The sequence below is a fragment of the Zalophus californianus genome, chromosome 17 (genome assembly GCF_009762305.2).
Source record: "Zalophus californianus isolate mZalCal1 chromosome 17, mZalCal1.pri.v2, whole genome shotgun sequence".
Lineage (NCBI taxonomy): Eukaryota > Metazoa > Chordata > Mammalia > Carnivora > Otariidae > Zalophus > Zalophus californianus.
Window position 1 is genome coordinate 50,964,261 of NC_045611.1, and position 27,892 is coordinate 50,992,152.

Sequence of the window (27,892 nt, forward strand, 5' to 3'; positions counted from 1 at the left end):
CCTCAGGCAGTCAGAAATTCCTCTTAGGTCCTTGCATCCCCAGCAAGTGTCAGGACAGAAGGAATTTTTAGAGTTCACATACGTTGACACCCTAAAAACCTGGAAGACTCTGATTTCTGTCAACTCCCACAGCTGACTCTGAATCATCAGCCTCACCATCCTTTTCTTTTGTGCAGTGGTCGGGATAAAGCTTTTCCTGCCATCCCCACATATATATTTACTCTTCTTGCAAGTGCATCTAGAAGGTCTAGAAGTTTGTAGCTCTCTACTGATCTTTTTCTCCCTTGTAAGTGTCCAGCCCGGGCAACCGCACTCACTGTACTCACGGTGTATTGTGTTACTGTGTTTGCTGCTTCCTCAGAGTCTGAGCTTGAATAAGACCTCAGGCACGTTAGCTTGTTGCATGCTGTTCTTCCATCAAGGCAGAGTCGTTGTATATTAACAAGGGACAGTGTGACATTCCTTATCATCTTACTGCAGTATCGAGACTGTATATTTGTGCTTATTGTGGGTTTTGGGTGTTTCCCATACAACATCCATATGTGTGATACACAATGTGAGTGTGTGTCAATGTTCAGTGTTGCCCCTAAAACCCAATCTCCTACCCCTTCTCGAGGTTTTCTGCAAGAGTTTCCTGACATAGCAACATAAGCAGTTGGGTCAACTGGTTGCCATTTGAAGCCAGTTATCTGTGTGAGTCAAGACCTGGCTGGCACACAGCAAATCCTAAGAGAAAATTCCCAGATAGATTGGACGTGCTGGCTGAGAGATGCCCGCAGCTGGCCTTGGTAAACCCCCATTTTCAAGAGTGGGTTCCGTTAAAACTCTTCACTGTTCTTTGTGGTCGATGCTCTGTTGTACAAATATGAACTTATAAAATAAATGTATGTGAATGCAATCACAGTATGCTCTTTGATGTGTTGGGGGATTCCAAGCTAGATCTAATTTGGAAAAATTATCTAGGAGCGCCTGGGTGGCTCAGTCGGTTAAGCATCCAGTTCTTGATTTCAGCTCAGGTCATGATCTCAGGGTCATGCGATCGAGCCCCACATTGGGCTCCACGCTCAGTGGGGAGTCTGCTTGAGATTCTCTCTGTCTCTCCCTCTGCCCCTCCCCTCACTCGCGCACATAAGCCCTTGATCTCTCTCTCTCAAATAAATAAATCTTTCTTATTTTTATTTTTTAAATTTCATTTTATTATTTATTTGAGAGAGAGAGAGAGCACAAGCAGGGGGAGTGGGAGAGGGAGAAGCAGGCTCTCCGCTGAGCAGGGAGCCCGACGTGGGGCTCGATCCCAGAACCCTGGGAACATGACCTGAGCCGAAGGCAGACGCTTAACCGACTGAGCCACCCAGGTGCCCCTAAATAAATCTTTTTTAAAAGGGAAAAATAGGGGCGCCTGCGTGGCTCAGTCGTTAGGCGTCTGCCTTCAGTTCGGGTCATGATCCCAGGGTCCTGGGATCGAGCCCCACGTTGGGCTCCCTGCTCAGCAGGAAGCCTGCCTCTCCCTCCCCCACTCCCCCTGCTTGTGTTCCCTCTCTCACTGTGTCTCTCTCAAATAAATAAATGAAGTCTTTAAAAAAAAGGGGGGGGGGGAATAATCTAGCTGCTAAAAAAACATTTTGAAAACCGCTTCCATGGGTTGCCTGAAATTTTCCAGGGCTGTATTATGTTTTTTTAAAGGAATATCATCAGATTTCATGGCCAATAGAACACAAAACACACAACTTTTTTCTATCTCAGTGGCTCCCAGTGACTGATGGAAACAGTGAAATGATTTACCTGGAATAAAATAATAATTCTGTGTTCTAGGCACTGTGCACAGTCTTTCGTACTCATTAATTCACTGGATCTTCCCAAGCCCCAGGTTTGGCACTATAGGTCCACAACCCCTTATCCAAAATCTTCGGGTCAGATGCGCTTCAGAATTCAGAGTTTGGGGGGGCACCCAGCTGGCTCAGTTGGAAGAGCGTGTGACTGTTGATCTCACGGTTGTGAGTTCGAGCCCCACATCGGGTGTAGAGATGACTTAAATAAACTTAAAAAAAAAAGAATTCAGGGCGCCTGGGTGGCTCAGATGGTTAAGCGTCTGCCTCTGGCTCAGGTCATGATCCCAGGGTCTTGGGATCGAGTCCCGCATCGGGCTCGCTGCTCCTTGGGAGCCTGCTTCTCCCTCTGCTTCTCCCTCTGTCTCTCATGAATAAATAAATAAAATCTTTAAAAAAAAAAAAAAAAGAATTCAAAGAGTTTGAGATTTCAGAAAACTGATACAGTGATTATATCTGAATTACTGTGTAATTCACCCCATGGGCCGCAGGTTTGAGCAACTACCATAATCACATCCATTAGTATTCTGTAGGGAAATGTAGGATATTGATATGAAGGGAAATAAATTAGGACTATAAATAGCCTCATGTCAGTCTAGATCATGCCTCTAAATTTTATCCCTTACTTTTCTGGAGGGAGGGGGTGATGCAAAGTTTTCTGAGTTTGTTGGATTTCAAAAAAAGGAGACTAGTGATTATGAGATGTACTACTATTATGATCTTCATCTCACTCTCTGGATAAGGAAAAGGAAGCTCAGAAAGGTTAAGTGACCTGCCTAAAGCCACACAGGAAAGCTCAAGAAGGACGGAAGCCCAGGTCTTTCTGAGGACAGTCTGTGCTCCTCACACAGGGCTGGGTCTCTCTGTCGCTCCTTCAACAGTGCTCGCCAAGGGCCAGGGATTCTGAAGGAGGGCTCTGAACCTCTGAGAGGCCAACCTCTATGTGATTCCCATGGGGCTGGCGCTGGTGATTCTCCATGGGTTCCCCAGATTGCCTCTCTGTGCTTCTCCACCCTGCTCCATACCCCAGGAGGCCACGTCCGTGCACTGCATTACCGAAGCTCCTTTGCCCAATGACTTCCAGTCAGGATCAGCCAATGGGAGGCAGGGCGGCAGTCAGAGGGTGGGAGGAGGGAGAGGTCTGGGTATTTCTTCCCTGCACTCTGGCTACTGGGCTCCCTCTGTTTTCCGGCACTGCTGGATCCTTCTACAGTGCAAATCAGTCAGTTTGGTCACTCCTCTGCTTACTCCATCCCTCTTGAGAAGAAAGTTCAACATCCGTAGAGCCCACTGACCCCTGCCTGCCTCAGCACCCCATCTCACGACACCCTAGCCACCCCAGCACATGCTCCTTCCCACCTCAGAACGTCTGTCCCTGTTTTTGCCTCTGCCTAGGATGCCCTTACATGACTCCCACTGACTCTTACCCCTCAGGTCTCTTTTTCCAGGAAGGCTTCCATGCCACCCCAAGACGGATTATTCCCCCTCTTTTATCTCCTCATAGCTCCCCTGTATTTTTCTGGCTTGGTGTGTCTCTCGATGGTGATTAATTGATTTGTGTAGATCTTCATTTAATATTACTCTTCCTCGTAAGACTATGAGCTCCCCAGGGAGCAGAGCTGGGTCTGTCTCCTTGCTTGCGGTATCCCCCGTGGCCCAGCACTGTGCCTGGCACATAGCAGGTACTCCAGAAATACATATACAGGGGTGATTGTTTTAAGATAGGTTTTATTTTTATTTCGGAATGGTAAGGCCAAGAGACCAGGAGGTGACTGTCATTGAAAAGATAGTTTGGCATATTCACAGAGCCCAAGAAAATAGGACATGTCACACCATGAGGTGCTACATAAGGAAGCACCAGCTTTGGTTAGGAGGCAGAGGGAGGAGGGGGGAACCATGGGCAAAAGCTTTTATTATGGTTTCTGTGGGAAGAAATGAGTCCCTCAAGAGTCAGCCAGGCCGCAGATACCCAAGCGTCAGAATATGGAAAATAAAAAGACACGGTCATTACAGTAATAAACATAGAACACAGATAAATATCTATTATGTGAATAGGGGAACTGAATCTGAAATCCCTCTAATTGGCTTGCTCACTAGGCAACCTGCCAAACAAAACAGCAGAGGCCTCTGCCTGGTGTATGGAGGTTTGCAGTGAAGAGTTGGATATATGGCCTGGGTTCGCATCCTGACTTCTCCACTTCCCAAAGCATGATGAGCCTGGGCAAGCCATTGAACCTCCTGTGCCTCAGGTTGCTGACTTGTAAAATGGGGATAGTGGTAGCTATTTCACCAGGTGTGGGGAGGAGTATGCCCATTCTGACATATGAATGACTTGGCACAGTGGCCCAGAGGGAGGCAGCTATTAAGCATTGGCCACTGGGATTCTGGGTCCAGTTGACTGCTGCATTTTGCATTGACAAAGAACACATTAGCCTGGTTTTAGATCTCAGATTCCTGATCTAAACGTGTGCCCAGCTTCCTCAGAAGACAATATGTTCCCTGTGTTCTGACAAAAGGCTGTCTTGGAACCTGGGCAAAGTAGTGAGTACACCAAGTGAGTACACCCCTCGGGAGACAGTATCCAACCTGTGCCCTAGCATCAACAGGGCACATGATGGAGAGAGCGTCCAGGGATTCAGAGCTGCTCAGACAGACCTGGGTTCAAATCTCGACTCTGCCACCAACTGGTTGTGTGCCTTCAGGGAGGTGACTTCACCTTTCTGGGCCTCAGTTTCCTTATCTGTAAAGCGGGGCTAATACTATCCATGCCACAGTTTCTTTGCAGCAAAGAGAGTATGTACTGTGCATTAAAAACATAGGCTCTGGAGCGGCACCTGGGTGGCTCAGTCTTGAGCGTCAGTCCTTTGGCTCACGTCATGATCTCAGGGTCATGAGATCGAGCCCCATGTCGGGCTTGCGCTGGGTGTGGAAGATGCTTAAGGTTCTCTCCCTCCCTCTCCCTCTGTTCCTCCCCCCTGTGCATGCGTTCTCTCTCTCCCTCCCTCTTTCTCTAAAGTCAGTCAATCAACCTTACCACATGGGACATTAAAAAGGGTACATTGTATAAGACATAAGTTATACTTCCAATAGAGCTGACCTTTTTATTTAAAAAGTGAAAACAAGAGTGGGGCAGTTGGGAGGTGGGCTGCCTGGGGGAATTACTTCATTTCCGTGCCTCAATCTCCTCATCTGTGAAATGGGTTGATAATAATACCCATTGCTGAGGGTGGTCATGAAGAGGCAAAAAGACGCATCTTTATGGGGGAGTTAGGTATGTAATGCCAAAGGTTTCCTAGACTCCTGAGAAAAGGGACATCTAACCTCTGGATCACCCTGGGGTGAGGCTGGGGTTGCAGGGGCAGGCAGCAGAGGGAAGTTCTGCAGGTGGGGGCAGCGGGCATTTGAAAACCCTTCTAAGGTTCTCATCACGCATACCTGATTCCGAGGGTCAGGAGACTGCACAATATTTCACTTTGGGGATAATGGTTCTTGAGAGACAAGGTCACAGAATAAAGCTTGGATGTTTTAATTTGGAACTTTCCTCATTGGAGTCTGGGGGATTAGCGGCCACAGTGGGGGAGGGGGGGAATCCTAGATTTGTTCCCTGTGCCTGCTGTGGCAAATCACCACAAACTGGGCGACTCAGAACAACAGCAGTTTATTCCCTCGAGGCTAGAAGTCCAAAATCAAGGTGTTGGCAAGGCTGAGCTCCCTCTGAAGGCTCTAGGGGAGGATCCTTCCTTGCCTCTTCCAGCCTTTGGTGGCTCCTGGTGTTCTTTGGCTCATGGCCACATCACCCCAGTCTCTGCCTCCATGGTCACACCGCCTCCTCCGATTCTTCATGGATTCTCCTCTGTGTCTGTTCTCTCTCTCGACTTCTCTCTTATGAGGACACTCCCCATGTCCCGCCCAGAAAATCTAGGGTAGTCTCATCTCCAAATCCTTCATTACATCTGCAAAGATCCTTCTCCAAATAAAGTAACATTTTCAAATTCCAGGGATTCGAGCCTGAAATCCGGGGTAGCGATCATCCAAACCATTACAAGATCTCTGAGATTCCCACCCCTCACCCCCAAAGAAGGGTGGAAATGGTCACGAAAAAAGAAAACCAACACTGATCTGCATACAGAGATACGGAAAGACTTCAAGCCCAGCTATTCAGTGAAAAAAGCAAAATTTATAGTAATAGATCTAGCACAATCCTCTCGTTCGTTCACTCAACAAATATTTTGAGCACCTACCAGCTCCATTCTAGGTTCTGAGAATTCGGCAGTGACCAAACCAGACAAATATCCCCTCATGGGGCGAGTATTTGAATAGTGAGACAACAAATAAGAAAAAATAAATAAATAAGAAAATACCAGGAAGTGGTAAGCGCCCTGATAAAAATAATTCAGAATAATGTGAAAAATCCCCTGGGGTAAATTCTAAAATTACACGTGTAAGTATTTTTTTTCTTCCTGCAAAAATGCAGAGCTATTTCACTGTGGTTACTTTGCTGGAAGAGGCTGGAGACTGGAGGTTGGAAGAGGGAGACTTGTTTTTCATTTTATACCTTTCTGGAACTTCATTTTCTTAACGTTGAGTGTGTCACTTTTAGTATTTTTTATTTTTTTTAAAAAAAGATTTTATTTATTTGACAGAGCACAAGGGGGAGTGGCAGGCAGAGGAAGAGGGGGAAGCAGGCTCCCCATTGAGCAGGGAGCCCCATGTGGGGCTTGATCCCAGGACCCCGGGATCATGACCTGAGCCACCCAGGAGCCCCTTTAGTATTATTTTTTTTAAAAGATTTTATTTATTTTTTTTGACACAGACAGCGAGAGAGGGAACACAAGCAAGGCGCCTGGGTGGCTCAGTAGTATTATTTTTTAAAGTGGCAACCAAATGTAGCTGGGTAGAGAGATCTGGGCCACGTTTTGCTTTCTTCCCCCATCCTTTTTGGATTTCTCATCTCTTTTAAACACGTATAAAAGTGGGAGCTGTGATTATCGTTTGTTCTGGGGCGGCTGGAGAAGGCTCTCCGCTGCCAGAGATCTGAGTAATCTAAAATACCCACAGCGGAACCGCTCAGGGGTTGGCAATTTTAGAATGTTGAACATTTGAGGCTTTCATTTCGAGGATAATCCTCCCTGCCCCGCCCCCGCCCCACTCCCACACACACACACACACACACACACACACACACACACAAACCTTTTACCAATTGCAGAACACAAATATCTCATCGGCGAGGTCATTCCACTTGGAAGACTCGACTTTTCGGACTTGGATTCATAAACCAACATTCCTCACACGGGAAGCCTAGGGATTTTTAGTTTCCGGTAGCTTTTCAGGGAAGCTGAGTGGGGGGCTCAGGCCTAAAGAAGGGATAAGAAGCCCAGAGGAGGTGCCGCCCCCCACCCACTCCGGACCCTCCCCTCCCAGAGCGGACCCGCGCTAAAGCGCGTCTCCTCGTTGCCGTGGAGACCGCTGGGCGGCTGGAAACTGAGCACAAGGGAGGGGCGGGGCGGTGGGAGGCCAGGCGGGGGCTAAACTCGCCGGCAGGGATGTAGCTTGGGAGAGGGAGGAGAAAATCCAGCAAAGCCTATCGACCGGGCTCTGCAAGGCAAAAACAACCCGAACGAGCCAATAATTGTGCAAAGGCTTCGCTGAGATCTTCAACCCCACCCCCAAGCATCTTCCTTCCTTCCCTCTCTCCCTTTCCTTTCCTCTTTCTCTCCACATCTGCCTGGTTCTTTCAAGAGCTAAATAAAATCCCACGTTGTGAGTTAAATAAAATTATACGTGTTCCTTTTTTTATAACTTGTATTAAAGTCATTATTATTTTACAGGGTTTTTTGTTGTTGTTAAATCTTTTCTCTTTTAACAGTTGTATATTTCATTCTAATTGGTTTCCTTTGTAATCCGATGGATGCGATTCTATGCACTGAAACACTTTTGAGTAGGGCCCCATGGCACTCAGAAAGGGTTAAGGATTCCTGAGATAGAGGACTCTGGAGAGGGTAGAGGCCACTCCTATTGTTGGGGGGGGGGGGGTTGCAGAATGACCTCTCCAAAAAAGATGACATTTGGGCAGAGGGAGATTGCCAAGAGAAGGTGGGGCCATAACAATCTGGAGGTTGGGAACAGCAAGTGCAAAGGCCCTGAGGTGGAACTGAGCCTGGTGTCTGATGAGTAGCCAAGAGGTGGGGGTGGCTGGAGTGGAGTCGGTGAGAAGGAGAGAAAGAGAGAAGGAAGTGGAGGAGGTGTGTTAGGGCTTTGTGGCCCCCCGTGAGGACTTTGATTTTACTCTGAGTAAGATGGAGGATTTTTAAAAGAGTAGAGACAGATCTATGTTCCCTCCAGCTGCTGGGTTGGGGTCGACTGCAGGCAGTGAGGGAGAAACAGGGAGCTGTTTGCATGGATTCCCCCTTACCCGTAGCTCTGAGAATTCCTAACAACAGCGCCCCACCCCCACTCCGCGCACACAGCAGGGTGCCTGGTTCCAAGGAAACGCTCCCTGCAAGTTCACTGCTATTAGTACCAATGCCATTGTGGTGCATATTGTTGCTGAGCCAGCTGCCTCAGAGTTACTGGGAAGCTTTGCACATCCTGGGCCCCACATCCCAGGGACCCTGACCCCCCCTCTGTCCATGGCCGATTCTGAGGACCTTTGCTTTAATTTAACTTATTTAATTAACATTTTTGACCACTAAAAATCCAAGCAATCCAAAAAGATATAGAGGGGGAAAGTACATGTCTCTGCCACCTCTGGGGCTCCCCAGTCTCCCTCCCCAGAGACAGCCACTGTCGGCAATGCTCGTACCTGAGATCAGTACACCCGCACGTCTAGACCTTTTGCCCGCTCCCCCCCGACACACATACACACCCAAGTTGGACTGTTTCAGATTCAAGTCCAGGTTCCATCACTTATGGCAGTGGGACCTTGAGCAAGCGACTTTACATCCTCAGCTACAAAATGGGAATGATGGGGGTGGGGCGCTTGGGTGGCTCAGTGGGTTAAGCGACTGACTGCCTTCAGCTCAGGTCATGATCTCAGGGTCCTGGGATCAGAGCCCCTGCATTGGGCTCTCTGCTCAGCGGGGAGTCCCTCTGTGCTCTTCCTCTCTTGCGCTTGCTCTATCTCAAGTAAATAAATAAAATCTTAAAAAAAATAAAATGGGAATGATCATCAATCCTATTACCTGCTTCATAATGTTACAGGGAGGATTTCGTGGAGTTGATCCACAGAAAGCTCTAGGAAATGCCCCATAAAACTTGACTATCCTGTTTACTAGGTGCTTCTTTGTACATAGCTGCATAGTATTTCAGTGTGAGAATCGTACAGCGAAGCCAGTCCCTCCTGATGAACACCACTTGGGTTCATTCATTCACCCCCCAGGTATTTACTGAGCACCTACAGTGTGCCACGCCCCGCGCTAGAGGCTGGGGCAGTAAGATCCTGGTACCAATTTCTCCACCGACCTGTATGCTTAAACAGGTAGGAACGGCTGGTACCCAAAGTCATATGATGTTGAAGCCGAACAGTACAGTACCAGCGGCTTGCCAAAGGCCGGCCGCATTAGCACACCCACGGTTTCTCCAGGGTTTGGCGGGAACCCGCGCGTTTAGTTGGGCAGGTTGGGGAACTGCCGCGTTTCCCGGGGAAGGTGCTGACGTGGGCCGCGGCGGGGCGTTCTGCTTGGAAGCGGTGGCCCCAGGGAGGCCCGGACGGCGGCCACACCCCTGTGGGGGAGGGGAGGGAGGGCGCCCCGAAGGGAGTGGACAGCCCCCCTGTCAGTCTTCCCGAGTCGGGGAGTGTAAGATGAGAAGGGGGAAGGTGGGCCTCACCCTCGGGGAGAGCGAGGAGGAACTTCCTGCCCGCGCGCGCTCCTCCGCGCCGAGCGCACGGGCTGGGAGGCTGCAGGCGCGTCAAGGTCAGCCTGGACGGGGGTGGCCGCCTGCCTGGGGGCGGGAGACCCTGGGGGGCGGGCTGGGCTGCGGCCTCCAAGCGCCTCGGCCATATTGAATAGCCACGGTTGAGTCGTCTTTGTGTGCGCAGGCCTCTCCCAAGCTGCAGGCGCGTCCCTGAGGCAGGAAGAGCCACGGGGGCAGCCCGTGCGCCCCAACTTGGAGCCCGGACCCCACGTCTACAGCTGGCGGTGGGCTTAGAGCCTCAGAACTGACCTCACCCCGACTCACGTAAGCATCCTGGGAACTGATTCCCTCCAGTCCTTGGGGCGGGGGAGCCGGACTTGGTCAAGACTGAACTTTGTGGCGGGCAGAGAAGTTGGGAGGGGTTGGCTCATCCTTGGCTGGAGAGGTGAGACCCTCCGGGCTGTTCTGCGGGGACCCCTCCCACCCTCATCCCCTAAGACTCAGGCCTACGTGTAGTTTGGGGTCGTTGCCCCCACCCCCGATTTCACCCTGGAGATCTTAAAGACCCTCGAGAAAAGCCACGTGGGGGGCTGGTTCCCCTGGGGCTTCCTCCCATCCCCCGACTGCCTGATCCTCTGGAGCGTCCCTGATGTCTGCAAAGATGTGGATTTGGACGTCCTCGTGGAAGCCTTGAAGCCCGTGGGGACCTTCAAGAAGATTGGCAAGGTGTTCCGCAGGGAGGAGGACTCCACGGTGGGGATGCTGCAGATCGGGGAGGACGTGGACTATCTGCTCATCCCCCGGGAGGTCAGGCTGGCGGGAGGCGTGTGGAGGGTCATCTCCAAGCCCGCCACCAAGGAGGCGGAATTTCGCGAGCGGCTGACCCAGTTTCTGGAGGAAGAAGGCCGCACACTGGAGGACGTGGCCCGCATCATTGAGAAGAGCACCCCACACCCGCCCCAGCCCCCCAAAAAGCCCAAGGAGCCCCAGGTGAGGAGGAGAGTCCAGCAGATGGTGACCCCTCCCCCGCGGCTGGTCGTGGGCACCTATGACAGCAGCAACGCCAGCGACAGCGAGTTCAGTGACTTCGAGACCTCCAGAGACAAGAGTGACAAGAGTGACAAGGGTCACAAAGGCGCAGGGCGCAGCAGGAAGGTGCGCAAAATGCCAGTCAGTTACCTGGGCAGCAAATTTCTGGGGAGCGACCTGGAGAGCGAGGACGATGAAGAGCTGGTGGAGGCCTTCCTGCAGCGAGGGGAGAAGAAGCCCAGCGCGCCACCTGCCCGCCGCCGCGTGAACCTGCCCGTGCCCATGTTTGAGGACAACCCCAGGCCACAACTGTCCAAGGCGGACAGGTGGCGAGAGTATGTCAGCCAGGTGTCCTGGGGCAAGCTGAAGCGGAGGGTGAAGGGTTGGGCGCCCAGGTCCAGCCCCGAGGGGAGCGAGGCCCAGCAGGCCTTTCCCAGGCTAGAGAGAGTTGGGGCATCAGGGCCGGGCAGAGCCAGCCAGGGGCATAATGTGGGCAACACAGAAGATGGGCAGGGGCCGGAGACACCCCCAAGACGATGGAAGCCCAAAATCAAATGGGCCTCTTTTCGCCGTCGCAGGAGGGAGGAAGCAGCATCCACAGATCAGGGGACAGGGGCTGCAGGTGATCAGAGGGCAGAGGCTGCAGATGATCAGAGGGCAGAGGCTGCAGATGATCAGAGGGCAGAGGCTGCAGATGATCAGAGGGTAGAGGCTGTAGATAATCAGAGAGCTGAGGCTGCAGATGATCAGAGGGCTGAGGCTGCAGATGATCAGGGGGCTGAGGCTGCAGATGATCAGGGGGCTGAGGCTGCAGATGATCAGGGAGCTGAGGCTGCAGATAATCAGGGGGTAGAGGCTATAGATAATCAGAGGGCAGAGGCCATACCTGCCCAGGGGGCAGAGGCTGAGGATAATCCAGGGGCAGAAGCCATAGCTGCCCAGAGGGCAGAGGCTGCAAATAATCAGAGGGAAGGGGCTGCAGATAATCAAAGGGCAGAGGCCCCAGTTGTCCAGGAGGCAGAGGCTGCATCTGATGGGGCAGAAGCCATAGCTGACCAGAGGGCAGAAGCTGTGCAGAACCAAAGGGCAGAAGCCCCAGCTGCCCGGGGGGCCATAGGGACAACTCAAGGAGCTAAGGCCCGGAAACAGGTCAAGACAGTGAGGTTCCAGACCCCTGGACGTTTTTCGTGGTTTCGCAAGCACCGGAGAGCCTTCTGGCACACTCCCCGATTGCCAACCCTGCCCAAGAGAGTCCCCAGGGCAGGCGAGGCCAGGAGCCTTAGGGTGTTGAGGGCAGAGGCCAGAGCAGAAGCAGAGCAGGGAGAACGAGAAGACCAGCTGTGAGGTGAGGGCAGGGGCTCCCTGGAGCTCACCGCCACCTGCCATGCTGTCACCACCCAGGGCGCGGCCTCCCCCTCCCGAGCTGGGATGGAGATGCCCTTCCTGTGGCCATACTTGAAAATGGAGCTGGACAAGGGCCGGGCAGCGGGCCTCCCATCTCCACCCAACACCCCTCTGTCTTGTTAGAAGTGTATCTTTCATGCATTGATTTTTTTTAAAAAACAGACTCTTTCTAGTCACCCAAGGAACGTAAAGAAAGAGCCGTACAAAGGGGTTGTATCACTCATGATTTTAACTTCTCCAGTGCAACTCTAGGTGCTCAGCTTGAAGGGGGGGGAAAGTGGTGGAGAAATTCTCTCCCCTCCCCTCTCCCTTTCTCTTCTTTTCTACTGCCCACTTAACATTGGCTGCCTCCTTGAACTTAAAAAAAAGGGCGCAAGCCAACATGCAAATAAAAATGTTTACCACAAGATTTCCTGCCTTTGGATTGGGTAAGTGACAAATGCTCCAGGGTTATGTCGTCACTCCCTTGTGTTGCCCCTGCTCCCACCCTCCAGGATGGTGCCCTGTGTTTATGTCACTTTGCTTGCCATCCCCGTGCCCCTGGCTCCTGGCCCAGGGCCCGCACGTTACATACTTCCCCCGGCCTTGGTTACATGGGACAGAAGAATCATCTGGGAACACATCCAAAATTCAGATTCTAGAGCCCTTCGTGCCAGAGCTGTGAATTTGCTCCAGCTGCCTGTGTGGCCCAGGAATCTGTTTCGATCAAGCCCCCTAAAACCTCCTGGGGCAGATTGGCCACTGGGCGCATTGAAAACTGTTTGCAATAGAGACAGGCCAAAAAGCCCGATCTGGGTGTGATGTGTAGTGAGCTGTGACTGGCACTTATGATCGGGGGCAGATAGGGTTGCTAAGGCCCCGTGGGCACTGGGGGACCTCTCTCTGATTTATCTTGTGTCCTCCAAACCCCAACCCCACCCACCAAAAACAGCATATGACCACACTCCAGCCTCGCTGAGGGCGGGAGGAAAGAGAAATCATGGAGGAAGGAGACCTGGAGGCCAGCTCTGTCTTGGCAGGGCTGCAGGCCTGGCCTGGGTTTTTTCTTAGTTTGTGCTTCTAGAACTAAAGAATCACCTGCTCTCACCTGCTCCTGTTCTGGAAGTAGTAGCTGCTGGCGCTCCTTTCATAGGATGCTAAGAGTCCCTTTGCACGTGGTACAGTTCACAGTCCCTAGCCCAGCAAGGAAAAGCCCCAAGGGAGTTTGGAAGAAAGACAGGGTGTGGACCCCACCTGCAGGGATGGACTGTGCTGGGGGCCAGAGAATAACTAGGCTGGATGGGGCCATCTCTGGAGTGCCCAGTGCATGCTCTGGATGCCAGGTTGGTGGTACCAATGGGGGCTGTCTCCATCTGGGAGAATTGCAGCCACATGCCCACGAGGGTTTGGAGTCCTGGAAGGGGAAAGAAGGTGGGAGTAGAGATGGTGAGAGACACCAGGAGGAGACTCCCAGATTTGGGGCCGATCCATCCCTCCCGCAGAGTCTCCGTTTGTCCCTCCCATCCCCAGCAATCCAGGCCTGAGCATCCAGGGAGGCCCAGGAGGCAGAGACCCCTTGGGTTCTCTGAAATTGTATCAGGGCTTTCATGTTACTTTTAATCTAAGGGGATTTCATTTATCACCTGAAGGGCCCAGTCCCCAAATGCAGCCCATGGATGCTTCCAGGGTTATGGTTTCAAACATGCCAGGATTTCCATGGGGGGAAGCACCAGAAAATAGGAGGACACCCTAAATGTGGACACTCCTAAATATCCTCAAAGAGAAAAACGATGGAACACATCCATAGAGGTGCCACCTTGCGACACCAGGGACTTTCTGAGTCCCCCAGCTGGTGTGCCTTGGCAGGAGGAAACCACAAAGGGGCAGGGTAGGGAGGGATTTGGAGCCTGGCTCACCCCTAGCACCGCCCCTTACAAGCTTTGTTACCTTCCCGCTGGTTACCTCGTGCCTTTTTGTGCCTCTACTTACTCATCTTAAAGGGGGATCCCAAGATTTGCGGAGACAGTAGAAGAAGACGTAATGTGTTGGGAGTTCAAATCAACCCCAACAGACCTCATCTCTCATCGTCCTGTTCGTGTTCTACGTGAGAGACAGCCAGAACTTCACGAGACCTCTCAGCCCTGATGAGGGCCCCTGGGACAGGGGTTGCCAATCCCGGCTGGTGTGTGGAATGACCCTGCCCAGGCTGCACGCTCAGAGATTCTCGTGCAGGTGGTTCAGGGTGTGGCTGGGGCTCCCAGAGCCCCGAGGCTTGCTGGGTGATTCCAACGCGCACCCGGGACCGACAACTGCTACCCCAGGGCTCCAGGAGATAATCAGACCCCACAGCAGACCCCTCTCAAGCTGGTGGTGCAGCAGAATCCATCGGACGGTCTTCTAAAACACGGTCTGCTGGATCCCAACCCCAGGGGATTCCCTAGGTGTGGGGTGGGCTCAAGAATATGCTTTTCTATCAAGCTCCAGGTCATGCTAATGCTGCTGATCCCAGGACCCCACACGAAGGACCGCTGTCCTCCAGCAACGTCCACTTTCCGCAGCCTGACATTCAGAGGTGGAGCTTTGAGCCTGGAAGGCCCTGGGCCAGTGCGTGCCGCATCCTGCGCGCTCGGCGGGAGCCTTCGCGGGCGCGCCTTTAACGAGCGGTCCTGCAGCGCCCCCTGGTGGGCACCGCGGGGGCCGCAGTTGGTGCGGGCTTTCTCCCCTCTGGCGGGTGGTGGGTGGTGGGGAGCCGGCGGCGTCAGCTGGTCCTGGAGCCCTCGATCTTCCCTCTAGAAGTTCTGGGACCCGACCCCATTCGCAGGAGTCCCGGGACTCGACCGGGCCGAGCGGCCGGGACGGGACAGGTCGGGCCCGGGAGTGCGGGGCGAGCTTGCGTAGGGGATGGGGTTGGGGGGCACCGCGGCCACAGGCTCTGGAACGGTAAGCGGTTATGCGAGGGAGCCCCGCAGGAGGACAAACCCAAGTTCGAGCTCCCTTCCCCGCCTCCAGAGCCCCACTTTCCTCATCGGGGAAATGCGAGTGAAAACCTGCTTTCCTCCTATTCCCCCAGCCCTACTCTACGCACAGAATCAAAGAAAGACACATCCAACCCAACCCCAATCTCGTCACCCCACAGACGCCCACAGGGAGGTGGCACTGGAGGGGTCCGCGATCACCCGTGAATGACCCCTCGGATCACGGGCCTGAGCCGTTCCGCGGCCTGAACGCGCCTCCCTCGGGCACCCGCCTGCCCCAGCCCTCCCCCCTTCGGCTCTTCGCTCAAAGGTCACCTTCTCCGTGACGGCGTCCCCGCGCCACCCGAAATGGGCGACGCTGGCAAACCCTGCCTCGCCGACGGCTCGCCCTGCCGCCTCCCCGGGTCGCGCCATAGCGCGCGCGGCTCCAGAAGCGTCTTCTGTGTCCCGGCCCCACGGCGCCCCGCGAGGGTCCGCGTTTGTGGGTGTCGCTCCGGCCGCCGCGCCAGCGCCCAGCGAGCCCCGAGCCTGGCTCCGTGTCCCCGCGGCCCGCACCGTCCGTCCCGCCTCCGCCCGGGCGCCGCCTCCTCCCGCCGCCGGGCCCGCGGGCGCTCGGCTCGGTGTCCTCGGGGCTGCGCGCCACCGTGCGCGGGCAGCGTGCTGGCGCCGGGGACGCGGCGGGGGACAGGGCGACCCCAGCCCGGGTCCCGGGGGCGGCGCCTGAGCGCTCCCGCGGCCCCTCGCCCCACGGTCGCCCACCCCCGGCTCCGGGCCCGACGCTCGGCCTCAGCCACCGTCCCGACTCGTCTGCCCGCCGCGCGGCGGCCGTCGGAAAGCCGGGGCCGGGGGACGCTCTCCGGAAGCGGCTGGGCCCGCGGGGTTGGCGGCGGGGGCGTGGCCCTGGGTCCCTGGTCGGGGAACGCGGCTGCTTGGTGGATCCTCTTCAGCGCAGCGACCCGGGCTCTGGGCCGCAGCGGCGCTTCCCGGGGCCGGAGCAGCTTGCTGCACTCCTCATCTTGGGGCAACCTGACCTTCCCTTCTGCACTTTGACCTGCAGTACCCGTGTCCTCAGCGGGGCGTCTGGAAACAAATTAGTGTGGCAGGCGACAATCCATCAGAGCTTGGACAAGTGGGCGTGTGGGGGAAGGGTTACATTTAGATAGGGTGGTCAGGGAAGTCCTCCCTGGGAATGGGACAGTTGCACAAAGACGGGGATGAAGTGGAGGGTGGAGCTATGCAAATATCCTGGGGAAAGGCACTCCAGGCCAGGGGGGACCGCAAGCGCAAAGGCCCTGAGGCAGGAATGGGCTCCAAGTGCTCCCTGAACAGCAAGGAGATCTGAGTGTCTGAAGGCGCCGGAGAGTGGTGGGCAGTGAGGCAGAGAAAATGCGGACAGAGGAACCACTCCGGTGCTGTCCCAGAGACCTTTCTGTGATGCTGGAAATGTCCTATACTTGCGCCAGAATGGTAGCCAGAGTCTGGTCCATGCGACTCTGGAGCATGTATAAGGCGGCTGGTATGGCTGAGGAAAAGGATATTCCATCTTATTTAATTTTATTTAAATTTAATGTCCCTTGTGACCAGAGATTACTCTATTGGACAGAGCAGGTCTAGACCACTATAGTAACTTCAGTTTAACCTGTGGGGCAAAGGAAGACTTTGAAGGGTTTGGGGAAGAGAGTGAGGGAATCAAACAGCCAACTGAGTTCCAAAAGGGCCCCTCTAGCAATGCTGTAGCCATGTATGGGGGAGAAGCAGGGAGGGAAGCAGGATCCCAGTAGGAGCAGGGATAGGACCCCCTTAGTCTGGGTCTATGGCAAACCTTAGGCCCAGGGGCCAGGGGCCAGGCCTCATGGTGAAGTGTGGGAGTGGGGTGCTGACTACGGAGGGCTACAGGCCAGAGAGTGAGGTGAAGGGTCCACATGGGCACCAGGTGAGGTTGGGCAGAGACTAACCTGGGGGCTAGGGAATAGAGCAGACACAGGGACCAGATGAGGTGCAGGGGGATTAGGGTAGGAACCAGATTTAGGGGTGATGGCTGGGCCCCAGAAAGTGCAGCCGGATGGGCCAAGAAAGGGCATTCTAAGGATTATGGAGTGCTGGGGCCTCGCAAGATACAATAAAGCAACAGACGGCTCAGACGAGAGTGGGAGGAGGAAGCCAGGGGTGGGGGCAGGGAGAAGCTAAAGCAAGGCAGAATTTGTACGGCTGCACACAAGTCAGGGGGCTGCGCCAGGGGGACAGCGACTGAACACGCAAGGGACACTGGGTATAAATCAGTGACAGGACAGTCCCAGTGTTCCGGCTGGACTTCAGTTATGGGAGGTGGGGCATCCCCTGCCCCATGGTCCAGAGCACAGACACCCAGGCCAGGATGTTCAACTCACTTTACTGAAGGGTCCCAGGCAACCAGTGCACAAGGAAAGGAACCTACACCTGCTCCGGGGCTCCCCCGACCCCAGGAGGCCGCAGAGGCCTCTCAGCCCCGGGCCATCCCCCCCACACACAGGGAGGAGGGGGCTTCCTCCGCAGCCCCGGCCCCAGGCCTACCCTACCCGGCTCGGAGGTGATCTGAGGAACTGTCCCATGGAGGTCCCCGTGGGTCTGAGGGAGGCAGCTTCTAGAACAGCTGAAGCACATCCTGAGTCCGCTTCTGCACCTGGGTGTCCCCAGGTCGGGCTCACACAGTCCAGTCGGGCTGTGAGGGCGCCCCCGGGCCCCTGCGCCTTCCTGGAGACATGGAGGGAGGGCCCTCCTGGCACGATGGGCCTGGCACCCCCTGGGGACAGGGACTCTGGCACAGGCACGCACAGCCCCAGGGCAAGAGGACTTGGCATCCAGGGCAGAGCGCTACTGAGGGGACACAGTGAGGTGGGCAGGAAAGGCTGGCGTCCGCTTCACCACGCGGACACTGACACCCCGCAGAAGAAGCCACACTTGGGACAGCAGGTGCTGACCCCCACAGCGCTGAGCCACGCTCCTGGGGGAACTCGGGGCTGGGCTGCAGCTCCCTCCTGGGGAACACTTCCTTCCTCTCAACGCCATTCCCCGGGCAGCTCCTACACTGGCTGGACCGGCCCCTGCCCCTCAGGGGCCCCCTCAGCGTCCCCTCCGAGGCCTAATTCGCTCAGAGGGTGAACCCGGGACCCTGCATCCTCTTATGCCAGGGGCTGCAAGGCCAGTGCTGAGGGGCCGGTCAGCCCACGGGACAGGGGGGACAGCTGTTGGGACAACGAGGGGGGTGGTGGGGTGGTGAGGGGACCACAGGCCTGTGGGCGGGGCGCTGCCCTGCACTGCCAATGACGGAAGCCAGAAATCTGGAGTTTATGGGATTGAAAATGGTGGCAAATAGTTCAGATTTTTGGCAATCACTGGGCAGCCTGAGTGACAGATTCAGCCTGTGGACAGTAGCAGGTGGCCGGCCTTGGCCTTGAGGAGCTGGCTCACTTGTCTCAGCTGCACCCCAGGGGGGCAGGGCTCGTGCCCTTTCCCTTTCTTCTTCCTCCTCCTCCTCCCCTGCCCCCACCCTTCCCCACCTCTCCTCCCTCCTCTCTCAGAGGACCTCTCCCCTCCCCTAGGAGCTGCCCCCTCTGCCCTTGGGCTGCCCCTCTTTCTGATATCATCTCCTCCCCCAAGCAAGGGAGGATCAGCCTTCAGGCCCCAGCTACACGCAGACACCCACGGCCCAGCTGGGTGGCCCAGGCTCCATCCCAGACCCCAGGCCCCATGAGACTGGGGCAGGGGGCCAGTGGCCCACAGACGAACGCCTGAAGCAGGTGTCTGCAACGCCGGGGGCCTCGCAGAGAGCCTGCAAGAACTCTCTGGCACGGCGGGCCTCCCCACTGCCCCACGGCCGCCGCCACGCTCACCCGCGTGCTAACCCGGCGCCGCCCAAAGCCCAGCGCCCTGGGTGGGCTCCGCCCGAGACACCGTCCCATCACCTGGGCCGGCTGCCTCCGGGGTGCCCGCATCTCTCTCCTTCTTCCCTGGGGATCGCTCCCGCCGCCCGCCAAGGAGGGACTGCGAGGGGCCGGGGAGGCGGGCGGCGGGAGGCCCGCGGCGCAGCAGAGCCGGGGTGGGCGCGGAGAAGCTGGGAGGCCGCCTCGACCGCAGGGGGCCGGGCGCAGCGCCCCGGGGGCGGCCGCGCGGCTCCGGGGTCCCCTAGCGGCACTTGGGCGACTGCCTCCCGCCGCGACGAGCCTTCCTCCCGCTGGCCGACTCGGAGCCGGGGGACCGCGGAGCCCTGGCCTCGCCGGCCTGGGCGTGGACCCCCGCGCCCGCGCGCCCCTTCTTTCTCCCGTGCGCCGCGGCCCGGACCTCGGCCCGCGTCTCGGGAGTGACCGCCCGCCCGCCGCGGCCTACGCCTCCGCCTCCGCCTCGGCGTCTGCGGGAGCCCGACGGGGCGGGGGCCGCGCCCGCCTCGCCCGCCTCGCCCAGGGCCCCGGAGGCCGTGCGGGCCCGCTTGGCCCGCGCCTTCCCGGACGCCCGGGGCTCGGGCTGCGACTCCTCGCTCGCCGCCGCCTCCGCCGCCGCCTCCGGGCCCCCGGCCGCCGCCGCGCTCTCCCGGGCAGCCAGCAGCGCCAGCACCTCGCCCAGCTGGCCTCTGGCGCGCCCGCGCCTCCCGCCTTCCCGGGCGCGCTCCCCGGCCTCCGGCGTCACCCCCGCCGCCATGTCCCGCGCGGCCTGCAGCGCCACGAGCTCCAGGAGGCCTCCCTCGCCGTCGCCCCAGCCCGCCAGGGGGGCCACGCCGCGCCCTCTTGCCGGGGCCGGGGGGTCGGGCGCGGCCAGGGCGCAGAGGCACTCCCGCAGGCTCCCGCCGTCCGTGGCCTTCCGCAGCACCAGGGCGTCCAGCTGGCGGCCCGCCTCCTCCACCTTCACGCGGGCTCCCCCCGTGTCCTGCGACAGGACGCCCAGGACCTCGCGGAGGGCATCCGTGCCGTCTCTCCTGGCGCTCCCGCCCGGGGACTCGATCACCCAAGCGATCTTCAGCAGCTCCTCGCGGGCCGAGGGGCCCGACGGGTCCGTAGAGGCCACAATGGCCACAAACTCGGGGTTGTCCAGCGCCTCGTCTGCCGGCTCCCCGTTCGGCTGCGACTCGCTTTCGGGAGCGTCGCCGTGGGCCGGCTCCTCGTCGGCCGCGTCTCGCACAGCAAGCAGGGCCACTAAGTCGGGGACGCGGCGGCTCCGCGCTTCGCCGCTGCCGTCGAGGCTGACGGCCGCGGGCCCCGGCGCCTCTTTCTCCGCCGGCTCCCGCTTGGCTCTGTCCGTCACCGTCACCAGGGCCAAGAACTCGCGGGGCCCCTGGCCTGCGTCCGCGCCGCTCCGCAGGGCCCACTCCTTCTTGCTGGGCTCCTGGGCGGCCTGGTGCAGCGTGGCGGACAGCGCGCTCTGCGCCTCGTCGGCGCTCAGGTCGTCCGGGTCCAGCTCCTCGAGCGCGATGCCCAGGCTGCCCTCGGAAGAGGCGCCCGACTCCCGCCGGGCCCACGTGGGCGGCCGTCCCCCTCGCTCGGTCTTCTGGCCCTTCGGGGCCCACCTGTTGCCTCTGGCTCTGTTTCTGCGAGCCCGGCGGCCCCGCCTGGGAGGTGGGCCAGCCCTCCTGGCGGCCGGCTCTGAGCCCTGGGCCCGGGGCTCCCAGGCCCGAGAGAGGAGCGTGTCCCCGGCGGCCCCGGGCCCTGCGGCCTGCCAGGGCCTCTCATCCAGCACCAGGCGTCTCATCTGCCTCAGGACTCCTGGGTCCTCCGCCGGGTCCCGACACACAACCCTCCGGACCCCGTCCTTGCCCGGCATCTCCCTGGGGACGGACGCGTGATTTATGTCCTGCACCAACTCCACCAGGGCGGCCTCGGCCTTGTGGTCCCTCGCGGCCCTGGCGTTCCACAGCCTGAACGCACCCAGGGGCAGGAAGGCCGGCTGCAAGACGGCTTCGATGGCCGCCCGCTCTAGGCCCTCCGGGATGCCGGTGACCAGCAGGGCCCGGTGCATGTCCACATCCAGCCCCCGGCACCAGTCCCGCAAAAGGCTCACGGCCATGGTGCCTCCAGCCCGCTGACGCTGCGGTCTGTGCTGATGCCCCCTCGCCCGGGCTGTTGGCGAATCCGCAGGGGCCTTTCGTGTCCTTTCAGGGTTTTTTTCCGGTCGGGCTGCTCTGACCTTTGTCCCTGCGAATGGCCTCGGTGACGCGGCCCATGTTCAGGTGCAGGGGAGGGCGCCACCGCTGTCACCTGGAGCGGCGGGGGGGCGGGGAAGGGGCGTCGGGCTCTGGCCATGTCTAGGCGCTCACCCTCGGCTCCAATCTGAGCTGTTGCGCGGCGACCCGGCTGCTAGGTCCTACGCCTGCGCGCCTGGGCTCGCCCCTCCCCCAGCTGGGCCGGGTCTCCGTGGTAACGCTGCTGCTGGAGCTGGGGGTCTGTGCCCCTGGGGCCCAAGGAGCCGCTCTTAAAGCGCCGGAGGAAAGGAGGGCGTGGGGATGGGCAGTGCCACCTTCACTGATGAGCCCACAAAAGCCAAATTCACAGGGGACAAGGAGACAGCAGTCGGGGAGACCAGACCTCGCTCGGTGGATGGGCAGGGGGCAAGCGTGGGGGGGGGGGCCTTCGGGAGAGTACAGGCTTTAGCTGGTTGTAACCCCCTCCCCAGGGTACAAGTGGAGGTCAGGATAGAAGGTCTTTATCAGGGGGCCCTGACCTCACACAGTGTGGTCCTGGGACTCACTCTCCGGGGAGAAGCCTTGTTCCGAATTTCAGGTTCACTCAGGCTTCAGTATGGGTCCACAGGCCTCGCCTGTGAGGTTTATGTATCATTTGGGGTACACAGGCCCAGCTCCCAGAGACCAGGCTTCCTTCGTGCTCCCTATTCCAGTATCCAAAATGGCAGTGCAACTAATCTTGGTTTTGTGTATGGCTTGTATTCGCTTGATCATCAGTGAGACCAGACGTGAATTCCCGTTCTGCAAGAAAGCATTTCCTCCTGGCTGGGACATGTGAATATCATAGCTACTCTAAACACACATTTGCTTTACATCCTTTGTCCGCCCACTCTATGTAAATCAGGCTCTGGGGTCCAGCTGCCAGGTTTCTATGCTATTTCTACCCTTCCTGCCCCCCACCCCCCCCCCGACTCCAAGTAGATTCCTGAGCTGCTCCAGGCCAGGGTTTGCTCCTCAGTGAAATGACAATAACCATGAACCCTACCTCATAGGACCCTGATGGAGGTTAAAGCAGATGATCCAGGAAAACACTTGGAAGAGACATTCATTGGCCCAGAGTTGATGCTCCATATAAGGTGGCTATGGAAATTATTTATGGAGAACTCACCCTTATATAAGCATATTTTTAAATAAATAAGGAATCAAAACACTTTGGCTTTTTGCTCCTTCCTTTTCTTTTTTATGTCGGAAGAGAGTTTACAGCAATGTTACCATGGCAACTGGGCCTAGGGCAAACCAAACTGCTTACTCACTCCGCTACCAGTCCCCCTGTAGTTCTTCTTTTCCTTGCTTTTCTCTTCTTTTACCTTCCTGATCCCCAAATGGATGTTACCCATCTCTCTAGAGCAAAGTTGTCCAGCAGAAATCTAATTTGAGCCCCACATGCAAGCCACACGTGTAGGTGTTGAATTTGCTACTGGTCACCCTCAGTCAATAGAAAGAAACAGGTGAAATGAATTTTAAGAATAGATTTCATGGGACGTCTGGGTGGCTCAGTTAAGCCACCCAGTTAAGTGTCTGCCTTCAGCTCAGGTCATGATCCCAGGGTCCTGGGATAGAGCCCCAAATCGGGCTCCCTGCTCCGCGGGGGGTCTGCTTCTCCCTCTCTCTCTGCCCTTCCCCCTGCTTGTGCTCCCTTTTTCTCTCTCTCTCTCAAATAAATAAAGTCTTAAAAGAATAGATTTCATGTATCCCAAAGTATACAAAACATGGTCATTTGCATCTGTCATCAATATGAAGCAATTATTAATGAGATATTAAACGTTCTATTTTTCTTTTTTTTCTACTTTTTTAAAAAAAGATTTTATTTATTTATTTGACAGAGAGAGAGAGAGAGAGAGAGACAGAGCACAAGCAGGGGGAGAAGCAGGCTTCCCACTGAGCAAGGAAGGACCCTGAGATCATGACCCGAGCCGAAGGCAGACGCCCAACTGACTGAGACACCCAGGCGCCTCTGCAATGCATCTTTTTAAACATGGTTTTAATCACCAATGACTATGTCCGCTTTCATTCTAGGGGCCCCCTCCTGCCATACTTCCTGCATAATTCCATCTGGCTTGCCCTTCTCTTAGCTCTAAATCCACATTTAGTTATGAATGGCAGGTGTGACAATCTGTCCTCTTCATTCCGCTTTCTGGCTGCTCTGTCCCTCAGAGGTGGTCCCTGTTCATTTCTCTCCTGATGGGTTGGGAATGGAGCCAAGTGGGTGGGGACATGGTCCCAGAAGCCAAGTAGAGAATTAGAGAGTCTCAGAAACTTCTGGAAAAAGACTGAGGCATCCAAGGAGCTGAAGTTCCCTACAGCATTGCAGAAGCTCCAGGGCACAGAACCAGAGTAGGCCTTGAACGCTGAGCCCCGCAAGCAGAAGATCCAATAGGCACCAGCCAGGCAAGTCACTGGGAAACCCAAATGTCCTGCCTAGCCCGGGCTGCCACCTTCACAGTTCCCCATAGAAACAGCTGGAGGAGAAAGGCATATCAAATATTATTCACAATTCTTCTCCAACCTCCCCATGTTTGGGGGGGGAAGCAAACCTGAGCCTGCCTTTTGAGTGGTAATAGCACCATTGGGGCAGGGGTTCTCAAAGTGTGGTCCAGGAACCCCTAGGGGTTCCCAGAGGCATTTCAGGGGGTCCACGAGATCAACCCTGTTTTCATAAGAGTACTAACACATTATTTGCCTTTTTCACTCTCATTCTTTCATGAGTATTCAGTGGAATCGTCCAGAGGCTACATGGGGTACGATATTGCACCTGACTAAATGCAGAAGCAGGTACAAGGATCCAGCATCTTCTGTCGAGTCAGACATGGAGATTTGCAAGAATGTAGCAATTAATTTGTCTGGGGAAAAAAATATAGCTATTTCAATAAAATATCTTCTTTATATGGACCTGTAACAAATATGCTATTGCTACTCTAAAACGAGTTTGTAAATAAGTATTCTTTTAATTTCTCAGTGGAAATTCCTCATACGGGAAATAGCAACAGATCCAACCCACAGAAACAAAAGCTCTTTGGGAGGTCCTTGATTATTTTCAGTAATTTAAGAGGTCCTGAGACCAAGGAGTTCGAGAACCGCTATGTTAGAGACACAACACAATGTCCCTGGAGGCCCCCCAGATAAGAAAAAGATGATCTGGGGGGCTGTTTTTCTCCAGCGAGTTATAATTGAATCACGGAGTGAAGTGCATTGCTGGATTTGTCCCCACTCCGCTGTCTTTCTGCTCCCCTCTCTCCAGCCTGGTTGCCAAGGAAACCATATCAAAGCATCCTCCACAAAAAAACACATTTAACTCCCTGGTGCCTGGATCATGGGTGCTGGCTGGCCTTTCAGGGCGTTTATACCCAAGGAGCTGTGGACTCCTCCTGCCTCTGGGTTCTTAAAATGTCTTTGGATCCTCAGCCCTTCCCCCTATGTTTCCCTGAGCCTGGGCAACCCTTTTCACTTTATATTTTTCCCATGTCCTTTTTTTTTTAATCTTTTAAAAAAATTTATTGTTATGTTAATCACCATACATTACATCATTAGTTCTTGATGTAGTGTTCCATGATTTCCCATATCCTTTTAATTTCATGTGTTCTTACAAACCACTCATTGCTGTTTGGGGGCATCAAAGCTATATCTGGATAACCTGTTTTATTTATACATTTTAAAGATTTTATTTATTTATTTGACACAGAGAGTGAGTGAGAGCGCACAAGCAGCGGGAGCGGCAGGAGGAGGAGACGAAAACACAGGCTCCCCACTGAGCAGGGACCCTGGGACCATGACCTGAGCCAAAGGCAGATACTTAACTGCCTGAGCCACCCAGGCGCCCCTGGATAACTTGTCTTAGCTTTAGTTCCCTCCTTTGGTTACTCACTTGTTTAACACTTAGTGGTAATGTGTCTCAGAGTGATCCCAGTTACAGACTTCGTCTGTAATTTCACCTGCTGAGTGGGGTTGCAAGATGGGCCTTCCGCACATTTTACCTTTTTATTGTCCATTCCTCCAAGGAGAGACCCCGATTACAGTTTTAAAACAAGGCTGCAGGGGCGCCTGGGTGGCTCAGTCAGTTAAGTGTCTGCCTTCAGCTCAGGTCATGATTTTGGGGTCCTGGGATGGAGCCCTGTGTCAGGCTCCCTGCTAAGCGGGGAGTCTGCTTCTTTCTCTCCCTCTGCCTCTCCCCAATACTCATGCTCTCCCTCTCTCTCTCTCTCTCAATCTAAATAAAATACATAGAATCAAATAAATAAAATAAAATAAAATATGACCACAAGTTCTGTGTCCCCTCTAGAGTTGGGGCCCACATCCTCTTTCCTTGAATCTGAACTTGGGGAAGCTCATGACTGCCCCCACTGATAAAGTGTGGCGGGAGCGGTGCTCTGGGTCTTCCCAGGCCAGTGATAAAAGGCTTTTGCTTGAAACTCAGCTGCCCTGCTATGAGAAAGCCAATTTCACATGGACAGACCATACGAGGGCATGAAAGTCGATAGCTCCTGCTAGGCCCCTAGTCTTCAAGTCACCCCAAACCAAGGCACTGGACACATGAGAGATCAAGTTTCCAGGTGATTCCAGACCTTTGATGTTGGAGTCACCTCGGCTAAGGCCCCAGACATTGGAGAGCTGAGAGAAGATGTTCCCGCTGTGACCTTTTATAATTGAACCCGTGCGCGTAAACAGATGTTGTTTTATCCCACTAAGTTGGGGATGGTTTAGTGCACAGCAGAAGTAACTGGCAGAGGGGCCCTTGGGTGGTTCGATCAGTTAAGCGTCTGACTCTTGATTTCAGCTCAGGTCTTGATCTCAGGGTCCTGGGATCCAGCCCCCCGTTCGGCTCCCTGCTCAGTGAGGAGTCTGCTTGTCTCCCTCTCCCTCTGCTTCTCCCCCAGCTCGTGGGCACTCAGTCTCTCGCTCTCTCTCAAATAAATAGATAAATCTTAAAAAAAAAAAAAGTAACTGGCACACACCTGTCTCCATCTCTTCCCCCACACCCTGCAAAAGACGCGATGATCAACATCCTCACACCACGCTTCCGTGCGGAATGAGACAGTCCCTGGCATGCGTGCCACAAGCAGGACTGCCAGGAGGTAGGGTCTGTGTCTTGCTAACTCTCCCAAGCCCCGCAAGTCACCTTGTGCAATGACACTCCCCGTGTCCACGTGCCCACCATTAGTGCTTGAGGATTCCTGGGCCCCCAACCCCTCTCTCCAGACTGGACATTATCCAGCCTTCAAAGATTCGTTTTTTTCATGAGTGCAAAGTGGTGACTCATGGTTCTCTGACTACAAATGAGTTTGCACATCTCTTTGTTAGTTAGTTTTTTTTTTTTAATCCCCTAGACATCACCAAAGAGAACGAACAACAGAATGCAGGTGTAAAGGGGAGAGGGTCTGCCTGGCTGTCCCAGGAGGGGGACCAGCGGGGACATTCCTGGTCCCCTGGTGGGGGTGACAATGGGAGAAGGGGTTGACAACAGATGGGGACAGCTGCAGTAGATAGAGTGGTAACTCTCCTCCTTAACCCTTCACTGCCCCTTGTTATCTTGGGCAGGTTCCTGACCTCTTAGTGCCTCCAGTTAGGTACCTACAAATGAGGATCATGTTCTCTTAGCGTCCTCAGGAAGACGGAAGAGGTGGGCAACCCAGGGGCCACAGCTCAAGGAAGCTGACACCCCCTCCCTGCTCATGGGGGCCCGGGGAGCTTTGTCTACTGTGCCTGGAGTCCCCACTCTTCCCTTCCCGCCCCTGTAGGACCTGGTACTTCCCCAAGAGGGAGCAGAGCATTGAGGGAGGGAGTCCCAGGCTGGGCACTGTGGTCTCAGGTTGGAGCATTAGTTCTATCTCGCCTGGGAATGGAAGGGGCTGGAGGTTTGGAGGTTTGTTCAGTTCAAGGTGAAGCATTAGGCTCCTGCCAGCCCACGTCACAATCACACTAACACCACTAACTCATACACACACACACACAGACCAACACAATCGCAAAACTACCTGCACATCTCACACACACATCACACGCACCTGCTCACACGCACTCACACTCACACCCACAGAGACTGACATTGACACACACTTGGACTGAGGCACTCTATTCCCCCCTCCACACACACACAGACCCACACACACACGCACACACACACTTGCACACACCTGGAGACATACACAGAAACCAATTCACCAGCACCAAGAGACCTGCCCCACCCATACCCACAGAGACACAGCCACCCTCACACACAGCACTAACAGAACAGACATCCACTCCGGACCCCGAAGCCCGATCGAGAAGCACCCACACCCACATCTACGAGCATGTGAACAAAAGCACTGACCCTATGGGGAGACCCCTGGACATGCATCCAGAGACCTGGGGTCCGCTACCTCTCACGCCCCTGTGGGAGCTGGAAGGTCTTTCTGCCCAATGCAGGGACAGAGCCCACCCCAAGTGGCCTACCAGACTCTCCCTCAGGCCCACCAGAGCCAACAGAAACTCACCCCGGGAAGCAGGGAGTAGGGACCCTTGGCCTGAAGGGGCGCCACCACCAGCTGGAGCTCTGCTTGGGCATTGGAGACCTGGGCCAGGTCTGGAGGTGTATGTTGGGGAGCCCCATCAGCCTGACTACCAGACTGGGGATAAGGGGG

General features: G+C 55.7%; 2 protein-coding genes and 1 non-coding gene across 8 annotated transcripts in view; 2 read left to right on the forward strand and 1 right to left on the reverse strand.

Moving 5' to 3' along the window:
- Positions 1-12,523, forward strand: part of CCDC8 (coiled-coil domain containing 8) — a 46,583-nt gene extending 34,060 nt beyond the window's left edge. For 5 of the 6 annotated variants that reach the window (XM_027618172.2, XM_027618173.2, XM_027618171.2 and 2 more), the window contains one exon: positions 9,868-12,523. In XM_027618172.2, coding sequence (XP_027473973.1) covers positions 10,443-12,056 — 1,614 coding nt within the window. In that variant the 5' untranslated portion in view covers positions 9,868-10,442 and the 3' untranslated portion in view covers positions 12,057-12,523. Of the gene's footprint in view, positions 1-9,618; positions 9,743-9,867 lie in introns of those variants that run through there. The other variant, XM_027618174.2, reaches the window with a different exon arrangement.
- On the forward strand, positions 1,947-2,019 carry TRNAN-GUU. The gene has a single exon. It is a non-coding gene; the product is annotated as a tRNA-Asn (tRNA).
- Positions 12,524-19,231: 6,708 nt separating the features above from the next.
- Positions 19,232-22,120, reverse strand: LOC118356424 (paraneoplastic antigen-like protein 8B). The gene has a single exon (XM_035724908.1). The coding sequence runs from the start codon at positions 21,098-21,100 to the stop codon at positions 19,232-19,234; it is 1,869 nt and encodes a 622-aa protein (XP_035580801.1). The 5' UTR covers positions 21,101-22,120.
- Between the last annotated feature and the right edge of the window lie 5,772 nt (positions 22,121-27,892).